This window comes from Melanerpes formicivorus, unplaced genomic scaffold, assembly GCF_026170545.1.
Source record: "Melanerpes formicivorus ecotype bairdi unplaced genomic scaffold, bMelFor1.0.p_v2 SCAF_15, whole genome shotgun sequence".
In the NCBI taxonomy this organism is placed as follows: domain Eukaryota; kingdom Metazoa; phylum Chordata; class Aves; order Piciformes; family Picidae; genus Melanerpes; species Melanerpes formicivorus.
In genome coordinates this window covers 15,802,567-15,828,334 of record NW_027142367.1, presented here as the reverse complement: position 1 = coordinate 15,828,334, position 25,768 = coordinate 15,802,567, and the positions used below count along the sequence as shown (strand labels likewise).

At 47.2% G+C, this 25,768-nt stretch overlaps 1 protein-coding gene across 1 annotated transcript in view; it reads right to left on the bottom strand.

Annotated features, from left to right (window-relative positions):
• The window catches only part of DOK6 (docking protein 6), a 276,783-nt gene that overhangs the window by 34,982 nt on the left and 216,033 nt on the right, over positions 1-25,768 (bottom strand). Inside the window, exons 6-7 of the mRNA XM_068147758.1 lie at positions 23,448-23,586; positions 9,597-9,714 (exon numbers count right to left, since the gene is read on the bottom strand). Of these exons, the coding sequence (XP_068003859.1) occupies positions 9,597-9,714; positions 23,448-23,586 (257 nt within the window). The remainder of the gene's footprint in view (positions 1-9,596; positions 9,715-23,447; positions 23,587-25,768) is intronic.

The following is a 25,768-nucleotide window of genomic DNA, read 5'->3' as shown; positions in this document are numbered from 1 at the left end:
CCTCGAGGATCATCGAGTCCAACCTATCAACACAGACCCCATGACTAGACCATGGCACCAAGTGCCACGTCCAATCTCCTCTTGAATGCCTCCAGGGACGGTGACTCCACCACCTCCCTGGGCAGCACATTCCAATGACGAATGACTCGCTCGGTGAAGAACTTCCTCCTCACCTCGAGTCTAAACCTCCCCTGGCGCAGCCCAAGACTGTGTCCCCTTGTTCTGGTGCTGGTTGCCTGGGAGAAGAGACCAACCCCTTCCTGGCTACAACCACCCCTCAGGTAGTTGTAGAGGGCAATGAGGTCACCCCTGAGCCTCCTCTTCTCCAGGCTAAACAATCCCAGCTCCCTCAGCCTCTCCTCATAGGGCTTGTGTTCAAGGCCTCTCCCCAGCCTTGTTGCCCTTCTCTGGACACGCTCAAGTGTTTCGATGTCCTTCTTAAACTGAGAGGCCCAGAACTGGACACAGGACTCAAGGTGCGGCCTAACCAATGCAGAGTCCAGGGGCACAGTGAATTCCCTGCTCCTGCTGGCCACACTATTCCTAATGCAGGCCAGGATGCCATTGGACCTCTTGGCCACCTGGGCACACTGCTGGCTCATATTCAGGCAGCTGTCAATCAGCACCCCCAGGTCCCTCTCTGTTTGGCATCTCTCCAGCCACTCCGACCCCAGCCTGTAGCTCTGCATGGGATTGCCGTAGCCAAAGTGCAGCACTCGGCACTTGGACTTGTTGAATGCCATCCCATTGGACTCTGCCCATCTGTCCAGTCGGTCGAGGTCCCTCTGCAGAGCCTTTCTGTCCTCTAACTGACTAACATCTGCCCCTAACTTGGTGTCCTCTGCAAACATTTTACATCCTTTCATTCGCAGAAAACTGCAGCAGCCTACACTGGAAACTCCTGCAGGATTAGTCTAAGGAGGGTTGAACAGGATGACTCAAACCCTTCTCAATAGTTGGCAAGTGGAATATTCTCTGATTATTTTTAATGACATATCAGGGCTTCTGCTGTGATAAGACTGGAAACATAGCTGGGAGAAGTAATTTGTCTCCCTTTTACAGACAAACCCTTTTAGCTGAATGGGTTAACACTACACAGTATTGCAGTTAAAATGTATTCAAAAGACAACAGAAGGATGAGCTCTCACCTAACAAAGAAAAAGGACAAGGGGCTATGCAGACTTCCTTAGCAAGGCCAAAGAGGAGGCAGATTTACCCTCTCTTTTGCTTACAGGTTCACAGGTCGCCTTGGCTTGGAGGGGACCCTCAAAGGGCATCTTGTCCCATGCCCCTGCAGTCAGCAGGGACACCTCCAACTACAGCAGGCTGCCCAGGGACACAGCAAGTCTGATCTTTGAATGCCTCCAGGGATTAGCAAAAGTAGATGTATTTTTCCTTGAATATTTAGTGTGAAAAACAAGATAACTGTATCAATAGCAAAATTCCTGTAGAGCTCACTGAGGCCCTGTTTTGTTTCTGTGGTTTTGTACTTACAAGCTTAAGTGATGCTTCCAGCTTAAGTCCTGTCCCATTGAAGATGACAGTTTTATTTCTCAAAGCTCCTCACTAAATTTAAAAGGTGAGACTCTAGCTCTTCACAGGAATTTTAGCATCTTTCAGTGTAATTTAATTACTGTGTTAGGGGTTTCAAACAAAATGTGGTGAGCAGCTGGGGAAATCCTCAATAGCAACACAGGCTGGGGGATAATGGCATTGAGAGCAGCCCTGAAGAAAAGGACTTGGGGATGCTGGTGGGTGAGAAGCTGGACAGGAGCCAGCAACGTGCAGGCCAAGGGCAGGCTGGGCTGCATTAGAAGAAGTGTGGCTAGCAGATGGAGAGAGGTGATTCTGCCACACTGATCTGCTCTGGTGAGACCTCACCTGGAGTACTACATCCAGCTCTGGAACCCTCAACACAGAAAGGACATGGAGCTGAAGGAGCAGGTCCAGAGGAACACCATGAACACAATCAGGAGGCTGGAGCACCTCTCCTACAAGGACAGGCTGAGGGAGCCTGGTGAAGAGAAGGCTCCAGGGGGACATAAGAGCAGCCTGCCAGTACTTGAAGGGGGCTACAAGATGGCTGCAGAGGGACTGTTTGCAAAGGCCTGCAGTGATAGGATGAGGGGCAATGGTTTGAAATATGAGGAGATTTAGATTGGATATTAGGAACAAGTTCAGCACCAGGAGGGTGGTGGAATACTGGAACAGGCTGCCCAGAGAGGTAGTTGAGGCTATCCAAGGTCAGGCTCAACAAGGCTCTGAGTGGAGGATCTAGTAGAGGATGTCCCCTTTCAGGTACTGGTAGAGCACTGATTCCAATGTTAACCTGGAGCTGCCAAGTCCACTGAGTAATTTCCTTTTTTTCTCAGTTACTTAAACTATATCATGATAAAAATCTCTGAGGATACTAGGACTAGGGGGAATGGAGACAACCCAGAAATGGGTAGATTCAGATTGGATGTTAGGAAGAAATTCTCCACCATGAGGGTGGTGAAACACTGGAACAGGTTGCTCAAAGAGGTGGTGGAAGCTTCATCCCTGGAAGTTTTAAGGCCAGGCTGGATGTGTCTCTGAGCAACCTGATCTAGTGTGTGGTGTCCCTGTCCATGGCTGGGGGGTTGAAACTAGATGATCTTTGAGGTCCCTTCCAACCCTGACAATTCTGTGATTCTCTGAATTTCTGAATTGCATTTAAAAGCAAGATCTGGTTTATTAATCCATACACTTCAGAGAGAGGCAGTGTGCTTTACGAAGCCACAGGTATCAGTTGTGATTTTAAGTGAAATTGCTCCAACACTGAAGTTTGATTAGAATTTAACCTGATGGCTGTAAAGACTTTGTGCTGATTTCTGGCATGGCATCTACTCCCCTTTCGTTTTGTTGTGCAGTGCTGGAGCTGGCCACATGCCCTGGTGCCATGTCAGATGGAGAGGAGAGGCCACGTGCAGCACTGAAAGGCCACCACTCTGTCAGCTGATGAGGCCTCTTGCCACAACCTTTCCAGCAGCTGCAGAGCGTGGATGGAAACTCCATCCAGCACTGCATTGTGAATTCTGCAGTGAATAGTGGTGGTGATGTGCTGCCACCGGTAAAAGCCAACCACCAGGCTGTTCCCATTGACAAGATTAATTAGACAACTAAATTGCTGCTTTTATCTTAGCAGTGCAATAAAGATCTGAAAGAGTGCCAGGAAGAAACAAGTGGAAGAAAAGTTGCAAAACCAGACACCAGCTCACCTAATCTCAGGATATTTTCTGCTACTTATGTTTCTTTGGCACTATTAGGCAGTGGAACATCTCCCTGTTGAGGACAGGCTGAGGGAGCTGGGGCTCTTTAGCTTGGAGCAGAGGAGCCTGAGGGGTGACCTCATTTGTGCTGATAAAGATGTGCAGGGATGGAGTCAGGCACTACTCAGAGATGTCCGGTGACAGGACAAGGGTGCAAGCTGGAGCAGGAAGTTCCACTGGAACATAAGGAAAAACTTTCACTGTGAGTGTGCTGGAGCCCTGGAGCAGGCTGTCCAGAATGGTTGTAGAGTCTCCTTCTCTGGAGACTTTCCAAACCCAGCTGGATGTGTTCCTGTGTGACCTGCCCTAGGTGATCCTGATTTGGCAGGAAGGTTGGTCTGGATGATGTCTAGAGGTCCCTTCCAACCCCTAACATTCTGTGATTCTTTTGTTTTAATCTTTTCAGGGCTTTCCATGTAAATGCTGTCGTGGGTAGATGGGGGATGACAAACCCAATGCCCATCTATTGCATTGCCTTTTCTCATCTGAAACCTAGTCTTTAACAAAAACCAAAAGCTAAATCACCAAACACCTCACCTTCTTACTCTACAGCACACTCATTATCAGATCAACTCACACTACTAATTAAGTTAAATCTGACTGCTAAATAACTCCCAGAGAGCCAATTTATCTAAGGTAGTATGAGCACGTCCTCATGTCTCCTTCTGCATCAGGAGCTGTTATTAATTACATTCCAGTCACTTCAGACTGCAAGTCTGAAATAATTGCCACTGTGGAATGACTTTTACGCTGTAGTTAACAGTGAGTTTGGCTGTTGCTTTGCTGCCATTGACAGTGATCTGAACACAGGTAGACACCCCTCTGGTTATTTCACTTGAGAGTTTGCAAGGTGCTGAGAGAGAATGTGTGGAGATTCTCAGATTTGTTTCTTGCAAGTAAAAAGCTTTGTCATAAATACAAATGAAGAGCAGAGCTAAGCTGGATGGAATATTCTCTAAAGCAAACATCTCTTCTCTGAAGCTGTAATAAACCTTTCTGAGTTCAGAGGAGGTCACAGCAGCAGCAAGTGATTTTTTCCCTCTGCAACAGCTCCCCTCAGCTGGCTCCTGTACTAGGGTGAGGGTTGAAGTGAGGCTGGCAATCTGCTTCCTTGCTACTCACCTTCCATCTACATCTAAGAAGCACCTATGGGCTTTGACAACTGTTAGGTCTCTGCTGTGCAAAGGCTACAAGTAGCAACAGCTATTAGGACAAAAAGGTGGGGTTTTCAGTCCCTTAAGCTTCTGTGCAAATACATCACATTTAATTATTCCTTTCAGCAGAAGCTTCAAAGAGATTTATTACAGAAAAGGAGAAGAGAAGGCTGAGAGGGGATCTGATCAATGTCTCTAAACGTCTGAGGGGTGGGTGTCAAGATGAAGGTGTGTGAGAGACTAAATCTTGTCTCTCTTGATGTGACTCAACAAAGATACAATCACCTTTGCTGCTTGCCCAGACAATAGCTGAGGTGTACTGGGCAGATGCCACTGGTTAACGACTCTCTGGACGGTGCATAGATAAAGATTGCTCACCAGACTGCAGCTGCCCTGGAAATAATGGGCAGAGGCCACTGCTATTGATACTCTCTGGAATATACATACCTAAACACTGTACAAAAGATCTGAGCTACTACTGGCCTGGGAGAAGGAAAAGACCTGGAAAATGCCTCTGTGAAGGAAAACAGAAGAGAAGGAGAAGACCAGGGCAACACTGCTCTGAAGAAACATGAGAGAATGCCAGGAGAGAAAATATGACAGAGACATCACCATGGAGCCTGGAAGGAGCAGACCAAGAGGAACCCTCTCTCCGTGTCCTAAGTTCTGCCTGCTACAACTCATGGAGCTGAAGGGGCTGCTCAGAGGACAGCACAGCCAACAAGGACAACATCTTCTCCATGCCAAAGCTGCAGCAGCCTTCCTCCACAGACTCAAACTGTCTTGAGGAGTGAGGGGTGTGGTAATAGAATTCCTTTCCTCTTCTCTCTCCCTCTTCTCTCTGTATTCTGTCTCTCTCTCTCCTTCTGATCCATCCACTTTATTTGTGTAATAAATAGCCTCACTGTTGGTATTTTGGCCTTGTTTGTGCCTTTAATTTCATAACACAGGACTGAGTCTCTTTCCCTCTCCGGACCGAGACAAGGTGCCAGGCTCTATGGGACCAATCCAGAACCCAGGAAGTTTCACCTCAACCTGAGAAGAAACTTCTTTGGTGTGAGGGTGCTGGAGGCCTGGAGCAGGCTGCCCAGAGAGGTTGTGGAGTCTCCTTCCCTGGAGACTTTCCAAACCCACCTGGATGTGTTTCTGTGTGGCCCACTCTAGGTGACCCTGCTTGGCAGGGGGATTGGACAGATAATCTCTAGAGGCCCCTTCCAACAACTAACACTCTGTGATTTTGTGAATAATAACCTCACATGCATAAGCTGTGCAATGAGAGTGAGACAAAACTTAGCCCCCTGGTAAAACTGCACTAGTTTATAGAATCATAGAATTATTAAGGTTGGAAAAGATCTTTAAGATCATTGAGTCTCTCCCTAACCCAACTACCATAACCACTAAACTCTATCCTGAAGCACCACATCTACAGTTTCTTGAACACCTCCAGGGATGGTGACTCCACCACCTCCCTGGGCAGCCTGTTTCAACTCCTCACCACTCTTGCAGCAAAGAAATTTTTCCTTCTCTCCAACCTAAACCTCTCCTCACACACCTTCAGCCCATTTGCCCTTGTCATTTTGGTACCTGAGAGAAAAGTTTCTCCTGAAATCAACTATGCTTTCTCAAGTTTTAGTCATCACAGCACATGTAAGAGAAATGAAATTCACAGAATCACAGAATGTTAGGGGCTGGAAGATACCTCTAGAGATCATCCAGCCCCCCTGCCAAATCAGGATCATCCAGGACACATCACACAGGAACTTAGTCTAAGTTCTGAGATAGTTATTAGTCTTCTGTTGCAGCAGAAGTGGGAATGAAATTTGCATACTTCCAAAAAGGGAAATTATTGCATCTTTAATAATACATTTCCAATATAGTGAGGCCTGCAAGGCTCATTGGTATAGATATTAATTAAACTGTTCCTGGGTATATCGAGCTGTACTTTCCTTTATTACAAAGGCCATGTTGAAGAAACAGAACATTGCAGAGAATGAACAATGTTCCATACATGCATCTCACTTGGTGTATATTATACCATACTTACTACCTTTTCATAGTATCATAGTATCAGTCAGGGTTGGAAGGGACCACAAGGATCATCTAGTTCCAACCCCCCTGCCATGGGCAGGGACACCCCACACTAGGTCAGGCTGGCCAGAGCCTCATCCAGCCTGGGCTTAAACACCTCCAGGGATGGGGCCCCAACCACCTCCCTGGACAACCCATTCCAGGGTTTCACCACTCTCATGGTGAAGAACCTCCTCCTCACATCCAGCCTGAATCTCCCCACCTGCAGCTTCATTCCATTCCCCCTAGTCCTATCACTACCTGAGATCCTGAGCAGTCCTTCCCCAGCCTTCCTGTAGGCCCCCTTCAGATACTGGAAGGCCACAATGAGGTCACCTCGGAGCCTTCTCCAGACTGAACAGCCCCAACTCCTTCAGTCTGTCCTCATAGGAGAGGTGCTCCAGCCCTCTGATCATCCTTGTGGCCCTTCTCTGGACACATTCCAGCACCTCCATATCCCTCTTTTAATAGGGGCTCCAGAACTGGACACAGTACTCCAGGTGGGGTCTCACCAGAGCTGAGTAGAGGGGGAGGATCACCTCCCTCGACCTGCTGGCCACACTTCTCCTGATGCAGCCCAGGATCTGATTGGCTTTGCGGGCTGCAAGTGCACATTGAGAGCTCATGTTGAGCTTTTTGTCCACCAGCACCCCCAAGTCTCTCTCCTCAGGGCTACTTTCCAGCCAGTCACTGCCCAGCCTGGATTTGTGCCTGGGATTGCCTCGACCCAGATGCAGGACCCTGCACTTGCTCTTGTTGAACCCCAGGAGGTTGGCTTGTGCCCACCTCTCCAGCCTGTCAAGGTCCCTCTGGATGGCCTCCCTTCCCTCCAGCGTGTCTGCTGCACCACACAGCTTGGTGTCATCAGCAAACTTGCTGAGGGTGCACTCAATGCCACTGTCCATGGCACCCACAAAGATGTTGAACAAGACAGATCCCAGGACTGATCCCTGAGGGACTCCGCTTGTCCCTGGCCTCCACTGGGACATGGAGCCATTGACAGCCACTCTTGGCCAAGGAAAAAGAGGAGGAACTCTCCCATCTCTAGAAATAAACATTTATTTATTCATTCTTACTGTGCTCATGAGTGAATATCAGCAATGTGATAATATTTGGAAATGATCATGCTGGAAACACAGAACAGTGGAAAAACACACATCTAGTATGATTTATAACCACACAGTCACCACAGCAGGCACAAGGGCTGGGTGAAGAGCTGGTGGTTTGTGCTGGTGCATCATCAGGGAGGAATGTGGAATCCTAGAATGGCTTAGGTTGAAAGGGACCTTAGACATCATCTACTCCAAGCTCTCTGCCATGGTCAGGGAGATTTGATGGTTGTAATCAAAATCATAATATACAAACCAAAGCACTTCATGTCTCTCATCTACATACTGCAGTCCAGCTATTTTCATGTAACCATGCAGTATGTTTTCTTAAATCACAGAATCACACAATGTTAAGGGACCTCTAGAGATCATCCAGTCCAACCCCCACTGCCAGAACAGGATCACCTAGAGCAGGTCACACAGGAGCTTGTGTTTGTGAGCAGTTTCTGACCTCCTATGAAATGCAAATTGCTTCTTTAAACAGATGATTACAAAAGGGAGCTAAATCCTTAAGCCCTTTCCAAGTGACACCGAGGAAAGTGCTAATGAGAAGTCGCTATTTTTCTTTTTAAGAGAAAACAATAATACCAACTAAGGACTACATTTTAAATGTAATAATTTCATTCCAGCTTCCTAAAAGGGGCAAATCAATTTCAGCCCAAGAGCAGTGAATCATCATCGTCAAACCATCATCATCATCATCACCATCACGCTGTTAATTACAGCATTTAAAGGCTTAAGTAAATAGATTAGAATCTAAACATATGAAAGAGAAATGGAGACCAGAAAAAAGATGGTATGTATATATAGAAGGCCTGTAACTTATTCACGTTTGTAAGAAGGATTTGCCAAGCAAATTCAGAGAAGAATACAATCATTAGGGTGGGAAAAGACCTTTAAGACTGAGTCTAACCCTAACCCCACTACCATGACCACTGAATTAGATCCTGAAGCACCACAGCTACAGCTTCTTGAACACTTCCAGGGATGGTGCCTCCATCACCTCCCTGGGCAGCCTGTTCCAACACCTCATCACCCTCTCAGTAAAGGATTTTTTTCTTAATCTCCAACCTAACCCACCCCTGGCACAACTTCAGCCCATTTGCTCTCATCCTATTGCTGGTTACTTGGGAGAAGACACCAACCCCAGTCTCACTCCAACCTCCTTTCAGGTAGTTGTAGAGAGCTATGAGATCTCCCCTCTGCCTCCCAAACTTCTCCAGACTAAACAACCCCAGCTCCCTCAGCCACTCCTCCTACGAGATGCCCTGCAAACCCCTCACCAGCCTCACTGCCCTTCTCTGGACACCCTCAGCACCTCAATGTCTTTCCTATCCTGTGGTACGCAGAACTGAACCCAGTGCTCAAGCTGTGACCTCACCAGGGTACCATCACTTCTCTGCTCCTGCTGGGCACACAAAGGTTTTGATCCAGGCCAGTATGCTGATGGCCTTATTGGCCACCTGGGCACACTGCTGGCTCCAGCATCCCCAGATGCTTTTCCACTGGGCTGCTTTCCAGCCACTCTACCCCAAGCCTGTTTTGTTGCTTGGGGCTGTTGACCAAAAATAGCTCTTGTTCCTGGAATTATTTTGTTCTACCCTTGAAACTGATGTAATCACTTCATGTAGATTTAATTGGGCACCCTGAGGTTGCCCAAATCCACACACAATCTCATTGGAAGGAAACACTAAACCAACTTGCCATTCATTAGCTACTGAGAAGCCACATTGAGCCAAATGCTCTACCCAGTTCTATGTGGTGATGCTAGAGAATAATTTTCACCATTAGCTCACAAAATGACTCCAAGAAACCTGGTTCATGTAAATTTGGGAATCCTGCTGAGCTTCCTGACAACCGATAAAGCGGAAAGGAGAGAAAAGAAGCAGTGCAAATAAAAACAATTTGCATGAATCCTGGCCCAATGGAAAGAAGCTAATGGCACTGTCAATCACTGAGAGAGGACTTGGACTTGCCTTGTAAACTGTAGATCTCTCCCACGCTGTTCTGCCGGGTGATGTGATGCCAGTAGGCGCTACGAGGGAGGGAGATCGACTTGGACAGTGTCATTGGTTCAGACAGGCTGGTCTGGAGCTGGAAACCAGAAAGCAAACATAAATGGAAGTTCGCACAACCACAGACAATCTGACAGCTGCAAATTGAAGAAATGCTGTTATGAAAATACTGTTTGTTTCCTGGGTTACCACAGGATTTACCACAGCCAGTGAAACTCTGGTGCAAGCATCTGCAACGGGAACACCCGGAAGAGAAATGCAGAAGTGTATTTGGGTGTAGTGGTTCATTAGAATCAGAGCATCATAGATTGCTAGGGCCTGCATTAGGAATAGTGTGGCCAGCAGGAGCAGGGAAGTCATTGTGCCCCTGGACTCTGCATTGGTTAGGCCACACCTTGAGTCCTGTGTCCAGTTCTGGGCCCCTCAGTTTAAGAAGGACATCGAAACACTTGAACGTGTCCAGAGAAGGGCAACAAGGCTGGGGAGAGGCCTTGAGCACAAGCCCTATGAGGAGAGGCTGAGGGAGCTGGGATTGTTTAGCCTGGAGAAGAGGAGGCTCAGGGGTGACCTCATTGCCCTCTACAACTACCTGAGGGGTGGTTGTAGCCAGGAAGGGGTTGGTCTCTTCTCCCAGGCAACCAGCACCAGAACAAGGGGACACAGTCTCAAGCTGCACCAGGGGAGGTTTAGACTGGAGGTGAGGAGGAAGTTCTTCACCGAGCGAGTCATTCGTCATTGGAATGTGCTGCCCAGGGAGGTGGTGGAGTCACCGTCCCTGGAGGCGTTCAAGAGGGGATTGGACGTGGCACTTGGTGCCATGGTCTAGTCATGGGGTCTGTGTTGATAGGTTGGACTTGATGATCCTTGAGGTAATTTCCAACCTTAGTTATACTCTGTGTGTGTGATACTGTGTGGAAGGGACCTCTAGAGATCATCCTGCCCAACACCACTGCCAAAGCAGGGTCACCTAGGGCAGGACACTCAGGAACACATCCAGGTGGGTTTGGAAAGTCTCCAGACATGGAAACTCCACAACCTTTCTGGGCAGCCTGCTCCAGGCCTCCAGCATCCTCACACCAAAGAAGTTTCTCCTCAGGTTGAGGTGGAATCCCCTGGGTTCCAGCTTGTAGCTGTTGTTCCTTGTCCTATCACTGAGCACCACCACAAAGAACCTGGCACCTTAATCCTGACACCCACACCTCAGATATTTAGAGACACTGATCAGATCCCCTCTCAGCCTTCTCTTCTCCAGACTAAACAGCCCCAGGGCTCTCGCAGCAGAGATGTTCAAGTCCCTTCATAATCCTTGCAGGTCTCTGTTGGACTCTTTCCTGCAGATTCCTGTCTCTCTTCAACTGGGGAGCCCAAAACTGGAGACAGTATTGCAGGTGTGGTCTCAGCATGGCAGAGCAGAGCACTATGAGGACAGAGGACTGTGTCCTCATTTCTCTACATCTACTCTTGTGACTGACAGTATTTTTAGTGACTTTTTTAACCTTATGATAATGATTTTTTTTGGTATTTTTTTTCATTAAAAGAGTCAAAACACTGAAGGTGACAGCAAATATATTTGGCTTCAGGAGAAGTAGTGAAAAATATGCAGTTCATTCAGGTTTGTTTGGTTGGTTTTTTTCTGCAATAAAGACAGTTTATTTTTCACAGATATGTTCTGGAAATAGGTTACTTTATTATAGACAAACCCCCCCCCCCCCCCCCCAACAAAACAGCTTGTTTCATATTCTCATTAGAGTCTTTAAACAAATAGCCAGAGAAGTAGGTCACAGAAGACTAATGAGAATTGCAGTCAGGAAATATGAATTTAATATGGCTATTTAGTTGTTGTTTTTTTTCTTTACAACAAGGTTGCTCTGTGTGTTACGCCTCCAGGATAAGGAGGGAACCAGAAATATATTTCAGGTGTCCACTAGCTGATAGTGAAATAGAATCATAGCATGGTCTGGGTTGGAAGGGACCTCCAAAGGTCATCCAGTCCAACCCCCTCTGCAGTCAGCAGTGACATCCTCAACTAGATCAGGTTGCCCAGAGCTTTGTTGAGCCTGACCTTCAGTATCTCCAGGGATGGGGCCTCAACCACCTCCCTCAATGATTTTGCTGGGAAGGGGAGGAGGAGGAGGGCTTGTGCAAGGTAAAAAGAAAAGTTCCCAGTTTAATAAAATGAGTTATTTAAAGTCTACTCTGCCCTGCTGAGACCACTCCTACAATACTGTATCCAGTTTCTGGCTGCCTAGTTCAACAGAGACAGGGATCTTCACCATGAGAGTGGTGAAACCCTGGAATGGGTTGTCCAGGGAGGTGGTTGGGGCCCTGTCCCTGGAGGTGTTTAAGCCCAGGCTGGATGAGGCTCTGGCCAGCCTGATCTAGTGTGGGGTGTCCCTGCCCATGGCAGGGGGGTTGGAACTAGATGACCCTTGTGGTCCCTTCCAACCCTGACTGATACTATGACACTATGATACTACTATGATACTATCTGCTGGACAGAGTCCAACAGAGAGCTACAAGGATGATGAAGGTACTTGAACATCACAGTGAAGAATGAGTAGTTTAAAGCAGAAGACAATCTACAAGGTGCCAGCTCAGTTGCCAGCTGAGTTAGAGAACAAAGAGGGCAGTATATGCTTTTTTCAAGTGTGTTTTCAGCAATGACCAAGAAAACTTTGTCATGTTTGCCCTTTTTATTTCCCCCCTGCAAAATCATACGCTGCTGCCTCACATTCAACCTGTTGAACAAAAGGCCTATTCTACAAAGAGCAGCTCCCATCTAGTACTGTCAGATTATTCCTTCTTAAGGAAGCTCTGCAATTTTATTCTGCTGTTCCAAACAATTTTCCTGACTTGTCATTTTGAATTCTGTCTCTTTGACAACCCACTTCCATATTGTCTTCTAACTGGAAGAGAGAAGGCTCTGGGAGACCTTACAGCAGCCTTCCAGTACCTGAAAGGGGCCTACAAGAAAGCCAGGGAGGGACTTTTTACCAGGGCTTTGTAGTGACAGGATGAGAGGGAATGGATTGGCGCTTGAGAAGGGCAGATTGAGACTGGAGATGAGGAAGAAATTCTTGACAGTGAGGGTGGTGAGACACTGGAACAGGTTGCCCAGGGAGGCTGTGGATGTTCCCTCCCTGGAGGTGTTCAAAGCCAGGTTGGATGAGGCCTTGAGCAACCTGGGCTAGTGAGGTCTCTTCCAACCTCTGGTGGTTGTAGCCAGGAAGGGGTTGGTCTCTTCTCCCAGGCAACCAGCACCAGAACAAGGGGACACAGTCTCAAGCTGTGCCAGGGGAGGTTTAGACTCGAGGTGAGGAGGAAGTTCTTCACCGAGCGAGTCATTCGTCATTGGAATGTGCTGCCCAGGGAGGTGGTGGAGTCACCGTCCCTGGAGGTGTTCAAGAGGGGATTGGACGTGGCACTTGGTGCCATGGTCTAGTCATGGGGTCTGTGTTGATAGGTTGGACTTGATGATCCTTGAGGTCATTTCCAACCTTAGTTATACTGTGATACTGTGAACCTTGGTGATACTGTAGTGGAAGGTGTCTCTGCCCATGGCAGGCGGGTTGGAACTAGATGCAACCCCAGATACAGCTGGCTTTCTGGGCTGCAAGTGTCCACCTGAGGCTCACATTGAGCTTCCCATCCACCAGCACTTGTTTAAAGGTAAATCTGCTTCTTGATGGGAAATGGGGATAGGCAGAGAGAAAAAAAAAACCAAAACACCTACAACTGAAGAACAAAATAAAACAAATAACACCACATCCCTCCACTTTTTATTCACCCAAAAATGGAAATGAATCACAGTCCTAGCACCATTCATCAGGTTGACTCATGAATGCTTAATGTGAAGGCAGGTGGCATAGAAAGCACTGATGGAGATCAGGGTATTAGCTTAACCTTCAAAGATATGTTGTAGAGGTCATTCATATCAAGTGGTTCATCAGTGAAATGTTCATTTACAGCTCTGTCTCACTCAAAAAGCAGGCAGTGAATTAGCTGCATCATTGTCAGTGTTTGTTTGTAGCTGACATAAAATACAAGTCAGTGATGGGAGGGCTAGGAAGATTTTTGCTCTCCACTGAATCAAGGAGTTCAAAGAAGCCAGAAGAGTACAGGAGATGTTATTTGGTTTGTCATAAGAACATTGTAACTGGAAGAGAGGACAGGAGGAATGCTGGTGCCACTGTTGTCTTCCAGAAGAGCAAGAAGGAGGACCCAGGGAAGTACAAGCTGGTCAGCCTCACCTGGGTCCCTGGGAAGATGTTGGAGTTAATTGTGGAAGCCATTTCCTGGTACATGGAGGATAAAAAGGTCATCGGAATCTGTCAGCATGGATTCACCAAAAGGAACACATGGTGGACCCATTCCAGCAGCTCTCTATCCCTCCTGTGCTGAGGGCACCAAAACTGGAGGCAGTGTCCACATTGAGTCTGAGCAGAGCAGAGCAGAGCAGAGGGGCAGAATCCCCTCCCAGTCCTGCTGGTCACATTTCTTTTGAAGCAGCTCAGCACACAGCTGCCTTCTGGGCTGCCAGCCACCATTGCTGGCTCATTGAGTTTGTCATCAACTGACACCCCCAAGTCTTTCTCCTCCAGACTGCTCTCGAGCCACTCCTGGCCCAGCCTGTGTTTGTGTTTACACATGCTTAGCATGCAGAAAGAAAGATGAAACAGGGCCAACCTAGAATGTGCTCAGCTGGGAGAACCTTGCCTGAGTAAGTTTGGGGGGGATGACAAATTGGAATTCTAAGGTTTCCACATCTATTTTCACAGGAAACATATTAGAATTGGCATTGAGTGGTCACTGTACAGTTACTTGATCTTCATTCTTTCTGTAAAGCAGATGCCTTGGGCCACAGGTACTTTCTTATGGAACTGCTCTTCTCTTGTCTAACCCAGAGCAGTAGTTTTAAGCCACACCTATTTTACAGAATCACAGAAACATTCTGCTTGGAAAAGACCCTTGGGATCATCAAGTCCAACTGAGAATCCTACTCTACAAACTTCACCCCTAAACCACATCTGTGGAAATCCCATTTCTTTCAGCCATTGCCTTCCAGCACATAGGAGCTGCTGGCACCAATGAACTTGAATAAAATGACAGGAAGGCAATTTTTCTGGAACAACAACCATCACTAACCTTTCATGAATATTCCTTATTAAGCTTATCAGTGCGTGACTCCAGGAGGCAGTAACGCCACAGTCTTGCTGGCCTCTGCTTCCTGACATTTTCAGGAGTTAAGTTTTATGTCACACAAAGATATTTCAATTAAAAAGAGAAAAAAAAACCACCCAGCAAACTCAGAATACATAAAATCTTTTATCATGCAGTACAGCCCTCTTAGATGACACTAGATTGGGTGGGAGTGTTGATCTGATTGAGGGTAGGAAGGCTCTGCAGAGAGATCTGGCCAGGCTGGATCAATAGGCTGAGGTCAGCTGTGTGAGGTTTAACAAAGCCAAGGGCCAGGTCCTGTGCTTGAGTCACAACAACCCCAACCCACAGGCCCGGGGCAGAGAGGCTGCCTGATGGAAAAGGACCCTGGGGGTGTTGGTTGACAGCTCTCTGAACATGAGGCAGCAGTGTGCTCAGGTGGCCAACAAGTCTACCAGCATCCTAGCCTGGCTCATCAATGGTGTGGCCAGCCAGGAGTAGGGAAGTGATCATGCCCCAGCACTGGGCACTGATGAGGCCACATGTCAAATACTGGGTTCAGTTTTGGGCTCCTCACTCCAAGAAGGACACTGAGGGGATGGAGTGTGTCCAGAGAAGCTGGCAAAGTGTCTGAAGAACAGGGCTGGTGAGAGCACCTGAGGGAACTGGGGTTGTTTAGCCTGGAGAAGAAGAGGCTGAGGAGAGATCTCATGGCTCTCTGCAACTCCCTGAAAGGACACTGGAAAAATTTCTTTGCTGCAAAAATGGTCAGGCATTGGAAGAGGCTGCCCAGGGAGGTGGTGGAATTACCATCCCTGGAGGTGTACAAGAAATGTGTGGCCATGGTGCTTGGGGACATGGTTAAATGGCCATGGTGGTGTTATAGTTTCATGGTTTCATAGTACCATTCAGGGTTGGAAGGGACCACAAGGATCATCTAGTTCCAACCCCCCTGCCATGGGCAGGGACACCCCACACTAGATCAGGCTGGACAGAGCCTCATCCAGCCTGGGCTTAAACACCCCCAGGGACAGGGCCTTGACCACCTCCCTGGACAACCCATTCCAGGGTCTCACCACTCTCATGGTGAAGAACCTCCTCCTCACATCCAGCCTGAATCTCCCCACCTCCAGCTTCATTCCATTCCCCCTAGTCCTATCGCTACCTGAGATCCTGAGAAGTCCTTCCCCAGCCTTCCTGTAGGCCCCCTTCAGATACTGGAAGGCCACAATTAGGTCACCTGGGAGCCTTCTCTTCTGCAGACTGAACAGCCACAACTCCTTCAGTCTGTCCTCATAGGAGAGGTGCTCCAGCCCTCTGATCATCCTCGTGGCCCTTCTCTGGACACCTTCCAGCACCTCCACATCCCTCTTGTAATAGGGGCTCTAGAACTGAACACAGTACTCCAGGTGGGGTCTCACCAGAGCTGAGTAGAGGGGGAGAATCACCTCCCTCGACCTGCTGGTCACACTTCTCCTGATGCAGCCCAGGATCTGATTGGCTTTGCGGGCTGCAAGTGCACACTGAGAGCTCCTGTTGAGCTTCTTGTCGACCAGCACCCCCAAGTCTCTCTCCTCAGGGCTACTTTCCAGCCAGTCACTGCCCAGCCTGGATTTGTGTCTGGGATTGCCTCGACCCAGATGCAGGACCCTGCACTTGCTCTTATTGAACTTCATGAGGTTGGCTTGTGCTCACCTCTCCAGCCTGTCAAAGTCCCTCTGGATGGCCTCCCTTCCCTCCAGCGTGTCTGCTGCACCACACAGCTTGGTGTCATCAGGAAACTTGCTGAGGGTGCACTCAATGCCACTGTCCATGGCACCCACAAAGATGTTGAATAAGACAGGTCCCAGGACTGATCCCTGAGGGACAATGTGTGTGACCTAAGCCTGTTAGGTCAATGGTTGGACTCAATGATCTTAGAGGTCTTTTCCAACCAAAACATTTCTGTGTTTCAATCATTCTGTTTGGATAGATATAGCCAGAGAAGTCTTGACATTGCACACTTTCAAAACTGTAGTCACTCAAAAGCACTGCAGATACTTCTGAAGAAACAGAAATAACCTAACTTGGGAAATATATTTTTGCAGGCTGAGCAACAGCTTAAAATGAGAGACAAGATTCTCCAAATCACACCCCACACTTCTGCTGAGAAAAGATGTGAGTGGAAGTTTTGCTTTCTTACTGATTCTGCTTTACTAACGTAGCAAAAATAGCTGCAAATCAGGGACCCAGCCTGGAAAGGGAGAAGCAGAGAAGTGTTTGTGAATTGCTGCAGCTTTCAACTTACTTGTCTCAGCCTAATAAATCCTGCAACTGGCAACTTTTATCCATTTAAGTTAATTTTCTGATGATAACCCAGGAGGGTTTTTTACTCTGGAGAAAGTTGCTTGGTGTAGTAGCAGCTGTAGCTGCATGACCAAGGTGCTAGAAGCCTGGAACAGGCTACCCAGAGAGGTTGTGGAGTCTCCTTCCCCGGAGACATTCAATCCCTTCCTGGATGTGATCCTGTGTGGCTTGCCCTAAGTGATCCTGCCTTGGCAGGGGGGTTGGACTGGATGATCTCTGGAGGTCCCTTCCAACCATTCTGTGATGCTGTGCCCACGTGATCTGTAAGTCAAGTCTTTGGAACTCCATGGCTGCCATTTAACACAACAATCCTTCGCTTCCATGCTGGCAGGTTCCAGCTTCATGAAACAAAGGAAAGAGAACTATCCCCGTTGCCATGGCAATCTCCAACTCCATCAATTCTTCCCTCCTTGTAACACAGAATGTGTGTAAAGGTGATCACTGAGCAGTATGGGGGAAGCATTACAGAAATGCCATCATTTTACAGATGCTTTTACAAAATCTCTCAGCCAGGAGGAATTGCCACTTTTGCCACTGTCCCCTGCATGGAAGCAATTAAGAGTAATGAAGAAACCACAAATTCTTTCAGGTTCTAAACTTGTACCTATGCTAATTTGTGACTGGGTTTTGAATCACAGGCTCTATAGAGATACACATTCACCAGCCAGCTGTATGAATCCATCTGCATCTTGCCTGGCAGCTACCTTTATGGAAACAGATTCTGACAGACTGAATTTGTGATGAGAGGAGCAGCTTTTACCCAGAGACAGTCACAAGCAACAGAGCAATGCCTGCTTCTACCACAGCATGGAAAAAGCTTCATGAAACCCTCTCTGTTGAATACTGCTGAACTGAAATGTTAATAAAAACCCCTATTCCTGCAGCTGGGATGGGACAGTCCTAGTGGACAGCCAGTTATCCATATAACCATATAATCTAGCGCAGGTCACATAGGAACACATCCAGACACATCCTGAAAGTATCCAGTCCACTATTCAGTCCAACCCCTCTGCACTCAGCAGGGATACCCTCAACTAGATCAAGTTGCTTCACCTTGAATACTTCCAGTGATGGGTCTTCAACGACCTCCCTGGGCAACTTGTTGCAGTGCTACCACCCTCATGGTGGAGAACTTGTTCCTAGGATCCAATCTAAGTCTGCTCTGCTCTAATTTCAAACCATTGCCCCTCATTCTGTCACTGCAGGCCTTTCCAAACAGCCCCTCTGCAGCCTTCTTGTAGCCCCTTTCAGGTCCTGGAAGGCTGCTATTAAGTCTCCATGGAGTCTTCTCCAGGCTGAACATCCCCAGCTCCCTCAGCCTGTCCTCATAGCAGAGGTGTTCCAACCCCTGATCATTTTTGTGGCCCTCCTCTGAACCCACTCCATCAGCTCCATGTCCTTCCTGTATTGAGCTGGATGCAGTACTTCAGGTGAGGTCTCATCAGAGCAGAGTAAAGTGGCAACACAAACAAGCCCTGTCTGGACAGGCTTTGATTGACAAATATCAAAAGACAGCTGGCCTTGGAGAAGTGCCCATATTTCAGATATGTTTTATTTTTCAGCCACTAAGTATCTGTTGCCTTCAGTCTAAGCATAATCACAGAGGTTATTAGAAATCATTTTCATGTTAAAAACTTTATCAGCTTTATAAAAAGGGACAGAAGCAGGGATAAAAAAGGCAAAATGAAGAAAAGGCTGAACTCCATCCAATTTTTGTCCTACCAACAGGTACCTGATGAGCCAAAGCACAAAAAGCACAGGAGGGATTTTCAGAGTGGCATTAGTTCTGGGCCCCTCAGTTTAAGAAGGACATCGAAACACTTGAAGGTGTCCAGAGAAGGGCAACAAGGCTGGGGAGAGGCCTTGAACACAAGCCCTATGAGGAGAGGCTGAGGGAGCTGGGATTGTTTAGCCTGGAGAAGAGGAGGCTCAGGGGTGACCTCATTGCCCTCTACAACTTTAGACTCAAGGTTTAGACTCGAGGTGAGGAGGAAGTTCTTCACCGAGCGAGTCATTCGTCATTGGAATGTGCTGCCCAGGGAGGTGGTGGAGTCACCGTCCCTGGAGGCGTTCAAGAGGAGATTGGACGTGGCACTTGGTGCCATGGTCTAGTCATGGGGTCTGTGTTGATAGGTTGGACTCGATGATCCTCGAGGTCCTTTCTGACCTTAGTTATACTGTGATACTGTGACCATTATGAGAATTGGTGATGCCCTCTCAGATGATTACTGTTTGAAAGTCTCTTATTCTCAGGATCACAGGGTGGTACCCCTCTGTATATCATTGATAAAGTAGCTTCCTACTAATTGTAGATGAAGCCTTAACTATTCCTTCAGGGGATGGATAAAGAACTTCTCAACAGAGGTGCTGAAAACCAGGAAGGTCTTGCTTGACAGGAGACAGGGAACAATAATGTAGTTCAAAAGACTGATGAAAACCTGTGGAAAACAACTACTTCAGAGGTGAATTCCTCTGTGAATTTGTCATGGACTGTGATTCAAGATTCATTTTGTTGTTGTTTTGTTGCTTTCCAATTCCCAGGGTATAGCTGATTACTCTGTGACCTTGGGCAATTCAGAGAGAACTGAATTTGTCCTTAATCTTCCTGTGCCTCGTTTTACTCATTAGTGTAATTATTATAATAATACCTGTCTCCTGAGAGCATCAGGGGGATGCATCAGCTATTACTTTTGCTAATAATAATAGGAGCTCTGTAGGCTACTGTAGTTTGTTTGACAGGGATGAGTCTTCTCAACATAGCAGAGATGAGATTAGTAAGACATTAAGCCCACTGGAGAACTGCCTTCAGAATTCTTTTTCTAGCAGTACTCAAGTCAAAGTCACAGCAGAGCTATACAAGCAGCTTACCAGTACAGGCTGGGGACTGACTTGTTGGAGAGCAGCTCTGGGAAAAGGAACCTGAGGGTCCTGGTGGATAACAGGATGACCCTGAGGCAGCAATGTACTCTTTCTTTCATTGCAAGTTTTCATTCAGCTTCTACTTTCTATTAGGAGGAAGGCAGATTTCAGTCTGAGTTTTAGGATGCACAACACACAGAAAGCTAGAAGGTGGTAACATTACATGAAGCATTTCAGGAAGTTTTAAGAAAAGAAGAATGGAAGATGTCCAGAGAAGGGCCACGAGGATGATCAGAGGGCTGGAGCACCTCTCCTATTAGGACAGACTGAAGGAGTTGGGGCTGTTCAGTCTGCAGAAGAGAAGGCTCCCAGGTGACCTCATTGTGGCCTTCCAGTATCTGAAGGGGGCCTACAGGAAGGCTGGGGAAGGACTTCTCAGGATCTCAGGTAGTGATAGGACTAGGGGGAATGGAATGAAGCTGGAGGTGGGGAGATTCAGGCTGGAGGTGAGGAGGAGGTTCTTCCCCATGAGAGTGGTGAAACCCTGGAATGGGTTGTCCAGGGAGGTGGTTGAGGCCCCATCCCTGGAGGTGTTTAAGAGCAGGCTGGATGAGGCTCTGTCCAGCCTGATGTAGTGTGGGGTGTCCCTGCCCATGGCAGGGGGGTTGGAACTAGATGATCCTTGTGGTCCCTTCCAACCCTGAATGATATTATGATACTATGATACTATGAAGTAACTTCTAGGTTAGGGTGTGATGAGATATGTGGGTTGTAGTCCCTAGAAGATGGCCTTCTTGCATTCAAGATTGCCCAGCCCAATGGCTAGGAATAAGAGATTTTAAAGTTGTGCCAGGCAAGGGAGGAACTGAGTTCTTTTCATCACTACTTCTCACCTCACAACTACTACTACTGTTTGAGAAACATCCAAAACTCCAGTGCAAGCTCTAGTGAACAGTTTCCAAAGAGCAAAACATCATCTGAATTACATCACCAGCTACCAAAATACCTGATCCAATCATCTGCAAGGACTTGGCAGCTCTGCTCTCACACCTACCCACAGCACTTACCTACACACTCCACAAAACTTGATGTTGTCTGCAGAGCTGCTGAGGTGACAAAGAGCTCAGATCCCTTGCTGCATATGAGCAGCTGCACTAACTCTTCATGACCACACTAAAGACTTTCCCTCTAGTGAATTTCATTCAAGCCCACAGCAAGCATCCAGCAATAGCCACCACCTGCAGTATCTCCTGAGCAAGCAAGACTTTGCTGCTCCTCCTCACTGTCTACAAGGTATTCTCACAGGAGCTAACAGACTCCTGCAGCTGACAGAAGAAAAGGCAGGGAAGGAAGCAGCTGACTTGTAAAGACAGGAAGAGGCAGCAGCCATGGGAAGTTCAGATTTCATGGTGGGATGAAATCATAGAATCATAGAATGTTAGGGGTAGGAAGGGACCTCTAGAGATCATCTAGCCCAACACTCTTGCCAAAGCAGGGTCACTCAGGGCAGGAACACATCCAGGTGGGTTTGGAAAGTCTCCAGAGAAGACTCCACAACATCTCTGGGCAGCCTGCTCCAGGGCCCCAGCACTCTCACACCAAAGAAGTTCCTCCTCAAGTTGAGGTGGAACCTCCTGTGTTCCAGCTTGTACCTATCACTGGGCACCACCACAAAGAGCCTGAACCTTCATCTTGACACACACCCCCTCAGGTATTTAGAGACATTGATCAGATTCCCTCTCAGCCTTCTCCTCTCCAGACTGAACCGCCCCAGGGCTCTCAATCTTTCTTCATAGCAGAGATGTTCAGGTCCCTTTGTCGTCCTCGTGGCTCTCCAATGGACTCTCTCCAGCAGGTCTCTGTCTCTTTTGAACTGGTAAGCCCAAAACTGGACACAGTATTGCAGGTGTGGTCTCAGCAGGGCAGAGTAGAGGGGTAGGAGAACCTCCCTAGACCAGTAAGTCTAGCTGATGGGCCTAGACAGGTGAGTCCTATGATTCACTATTAGCCTCCTTATTGTGTTCTAGATAAGAAAGATTAAATGACCTGCAGGTATATTTCTTACCCACCTTCCTCTTCAACCTCTCCTTAAGCCCCATTCCAGTCTTCTTTGACACCTTCATTATTCCCCTCCTAATAACTATTAAAATAAAATAAACACATGAACTCCTTGATATTATCTTTTGTGAAATGACAGAGATCCATCCTGATGACTCAACCACTTACATTAAAGAGAATATTCAAGAGGAGAGGTGTAAATAATGAGAATGGAGAAAAAAGCTCCAGATGAAGGGCTTCAGAAAGGTGTTTGTCTTCTGGTAAATATTTAAAGACAATCTTAAAAGATGTCATTTTTTACAGCTCTGCTGGTTAAAGCAAAACAACTGTCACAGGATATTTCCTATGGTAATAATATGAAACTTGTGCTATTGTAATTCCTTTGTGCATTTGCACTTCAGTTTCACTGGTGTTTGATTAACTTCAGCTGGTTAACGTCAACTTTAGTGCTATCTCACTTGGAATTATTGTTTTACAGGTTGTAAATTTTAATTCTTTTGAGATTACAGAATGGCTTTTTACTGACAGCTCTTTCAAAAAGGGATTTATGAGGTTCCAAAGGTACAATTATTTCCTGAGCGTGCCTCCCTTCTATGTGTAGTCATAACAGGAGAATTCTACAGTTCTTATCCCATTTCGCTGGCTTGGGACAAAGATTTGGGGCAGGAATGGTGCTGGGGCTGCTCACTTACCCAGGAATGGGGCTTGTTGGCCAGGAGGATTTGTTGGCAAGGCCCCAGTTTTGGGGAAGCACGACCCTGGCTTGGCTGCAGGGAGGGAGACAAGATGGTTTTAGAGTAGGCAGATCTGGCAGAGGTTTTGGCAGGGTGTTTGTGGAGTGCTGGAGAGGGATCTCCTGATGACAGAAGAGTTTGAGAGGATGCCTCTCAGTGGTGTTGAGGGTTTGGAGGCCCAGTTTGACCTGGTGCAAGTGTTGGTGAAGGGGTTTGTGGGGTGTGGATGCCTCCTTCCTGGGGGTGTTCAACACCAGGTTGGCTGAGGCCTTGAGCAACCAAATCTAGTTGAGAGTCATCTATGCCCATGGAGTGGAGGTCAGAACAGATAATCTCTGAGGTCCTTTCCAACCTAAACCATTCTATGATTCATCCATAGTCTACTCATGGCTGGCTTCAGGTAAAGGCTTCATCTTTGAGTAACAGAGCCACAATTTTCACAGGGATCTCATGTTCAATGGTATCCTCCATTACAGAGAGACACCACCAAGAGATCACTGTACAACCCACACTAAAACTCCCTGACCACAAAAATGCACAAATCCAAGGTCTCTGCTGTCTCACCCACGCAGCTAATGCCATCATTACAGCTGCCATCACTCCATACTCCCTCTGTTCAGTACCAAGTACAAAGATGTTAGTGAAAGGACCTTACCCTTGCCTTCTGTTCCATCTCCATCATTAATCTTTCATGTTGCTCTGCTATGGCCAGTGTTGCAGAATGGACTTTCTGATAGATCATTTCTCCTTCTCGTGTCTGAAAGGTGAACAGCCCTTCTCCTGTGTCACACATCCTGCAGAGAGTTGAGCAGAAAGAAAGGAAAAAAACTAATAAGAATGAGTCCTGTGTCATTTTTATCCAACTGGTATAAAAAGTGCACACCTTGCAGTAGAAAATGCCATCTTATGGAGTTAAAACTGTGGAATTCTGACAATCTGCAGTTATTTTTACCATTGAAGAGAGACATTCCAAGAGATATTCAGAACTTCATGAACATAACCTTTACATGTCATTTTAATCTTCATCTGGGTAGAGAAAAAGAAGTTTTATCATCACAGAGTAAAAACCTGCAGTAATACAGTCAGCTCTTTCCAGCATTGCCTGCAAGGTCTGCACTGCTAAGTGGGAGCTAAATTGAATTCTCTTCACCAACAGATGCCAGAGGTACACAGCACATTAAAATGATTTATCAACATGAAGAGAAACTTCTTTGGCACGAAGGTGCTGGAGCCCTGGAGCAAGCTGTCCAGAGAGGTTGTGGAGTCTCCTTCTCTGGAGAGTTTCCAAACCCACCTGGATCTGTTCCTGTGTGGCCTGCCCTGAGTGATCCTGCTTTGGCAGGGGGCTTGGACGGGATGATCTCTAGAGGGCCCACTGATCCAATCTGTCCAAATCTCTCTGCAGATCCTCCCTACCCTCAAGCAGATCAAGACTCCTACCTAACTTGGTGTCATCTGCAAACTAACAGTGCTAAGTCTTCATCAAGATTAGTGATAAAGATCTTAGAATCATAGAATCACAGAACGGTGTGGGTTGAAAGCAACCTCCAAAGGTCACCCAGTCCAACCCCTCTGCTGTCAGCAGGGACATCCTCAAATAGATCAAGTTGCCCAGAGCCCTGTCAAGCCTTACCCTTAATATCTCCAGGGAAGGAGTCTCAGCCACCTGCCTGGGCAACCTGATGCAGTGTTTGACCAGCCTCATGGTGCAGAACTTGTTTCTAACATCCAATCTAAATCTGCTCTTCTCTAGTTGGAAGCCATTGCCCCTTGTCCTATCACTGCAGGCCTTTGGAAACTCCCTCTGCAGCCTTCTTGTAGCCTTCACAGAGAGTTGTTAGCCATTGGAATGGGCTGCCCAGGGAGGTGGTGGAGTCACCATCCCTGGAGGTGTTCAAGAGGGGACTGAACGTGGCACTTGGTGCCATGGTTTAGTAGTCATGAGGTCTTGGGTGACAGGTTGGACTTGGTGATCTTTGAGGTCCCTTCCAACCTTATTCATTCTACGATTCTATGAGGGCTTCAGAACCTGGAGTCAGTACTCCAAGTGAGGTCTCACCACAGCAGAATGTTAACTAAGAACTTCTGCTTGGCTATGTCTGGGAAGAACAGGAAACATTGGAAGCAGAAACTGAACAGTGTTGCTTCTGGAAAATATCTGATGAAAACACTTAGTAATGATTGAGATGTTGAGAAGAAAGTCATAGTCTTATGAAGAGATGATTCATACCGTTATCCATATGGATATTATCCCTAATTCTGAAAGTAACAAGAAAAATCCTCTCTATCCCAAGGTGCAAACCAAAATCCAGCCCCCTTCGTAGGCAGGTCTTACTTCATCAACATTAATGTGAAATGCCAATTAATAGATTAAAATTATTCTCCAAGGGAGACCAAAATCCCTGCTGTAAACATTTACCATCTTTTTATATATCCTTAGCCACAATCCTCCAAAGAGCTTGTGGTGGAAATCAAATGTCTCCAGAGTGCTGAGCCATTATGGCAACAGCGCCTCTGTGTCCCTCAGGGCATCGTAGAGCTGGTGTTCTGCTTTTGTGTGGAAAGAGAGCTTAATAAAATCCAAACAGCGTGAAATGGAAAGTCTGGAAAAAGGAGGAGGCTTCAGTAGCTGAAGATAAATATCATCTTTTTTGTTGGCTTCAGAGGATGAAAAATCCTACAGGGATAACAAGAAGGAAGCAGGCAATGGGGTGTGATTAAGATTGAGGAGCAGAGCTGCTGGTTTTGACCAAGCAGAACCTGACCCCAGCACTGCTGCCCAGCAGAGCAGGGTGCTGCAGCCACCAACACAACACAGAACCACACAGCACAGCACCACAGCTCTGCCTCTGAGCTCCCCAGGAAGGTGGTGGAGTCACCATAGTATCATAGTATCAGTCAGGGTTGGAAGGGACCACAAGGATCATCTAGTTCCAACCCCCCTGCCATGGGCAGGGACACCCCACACTAGATCAG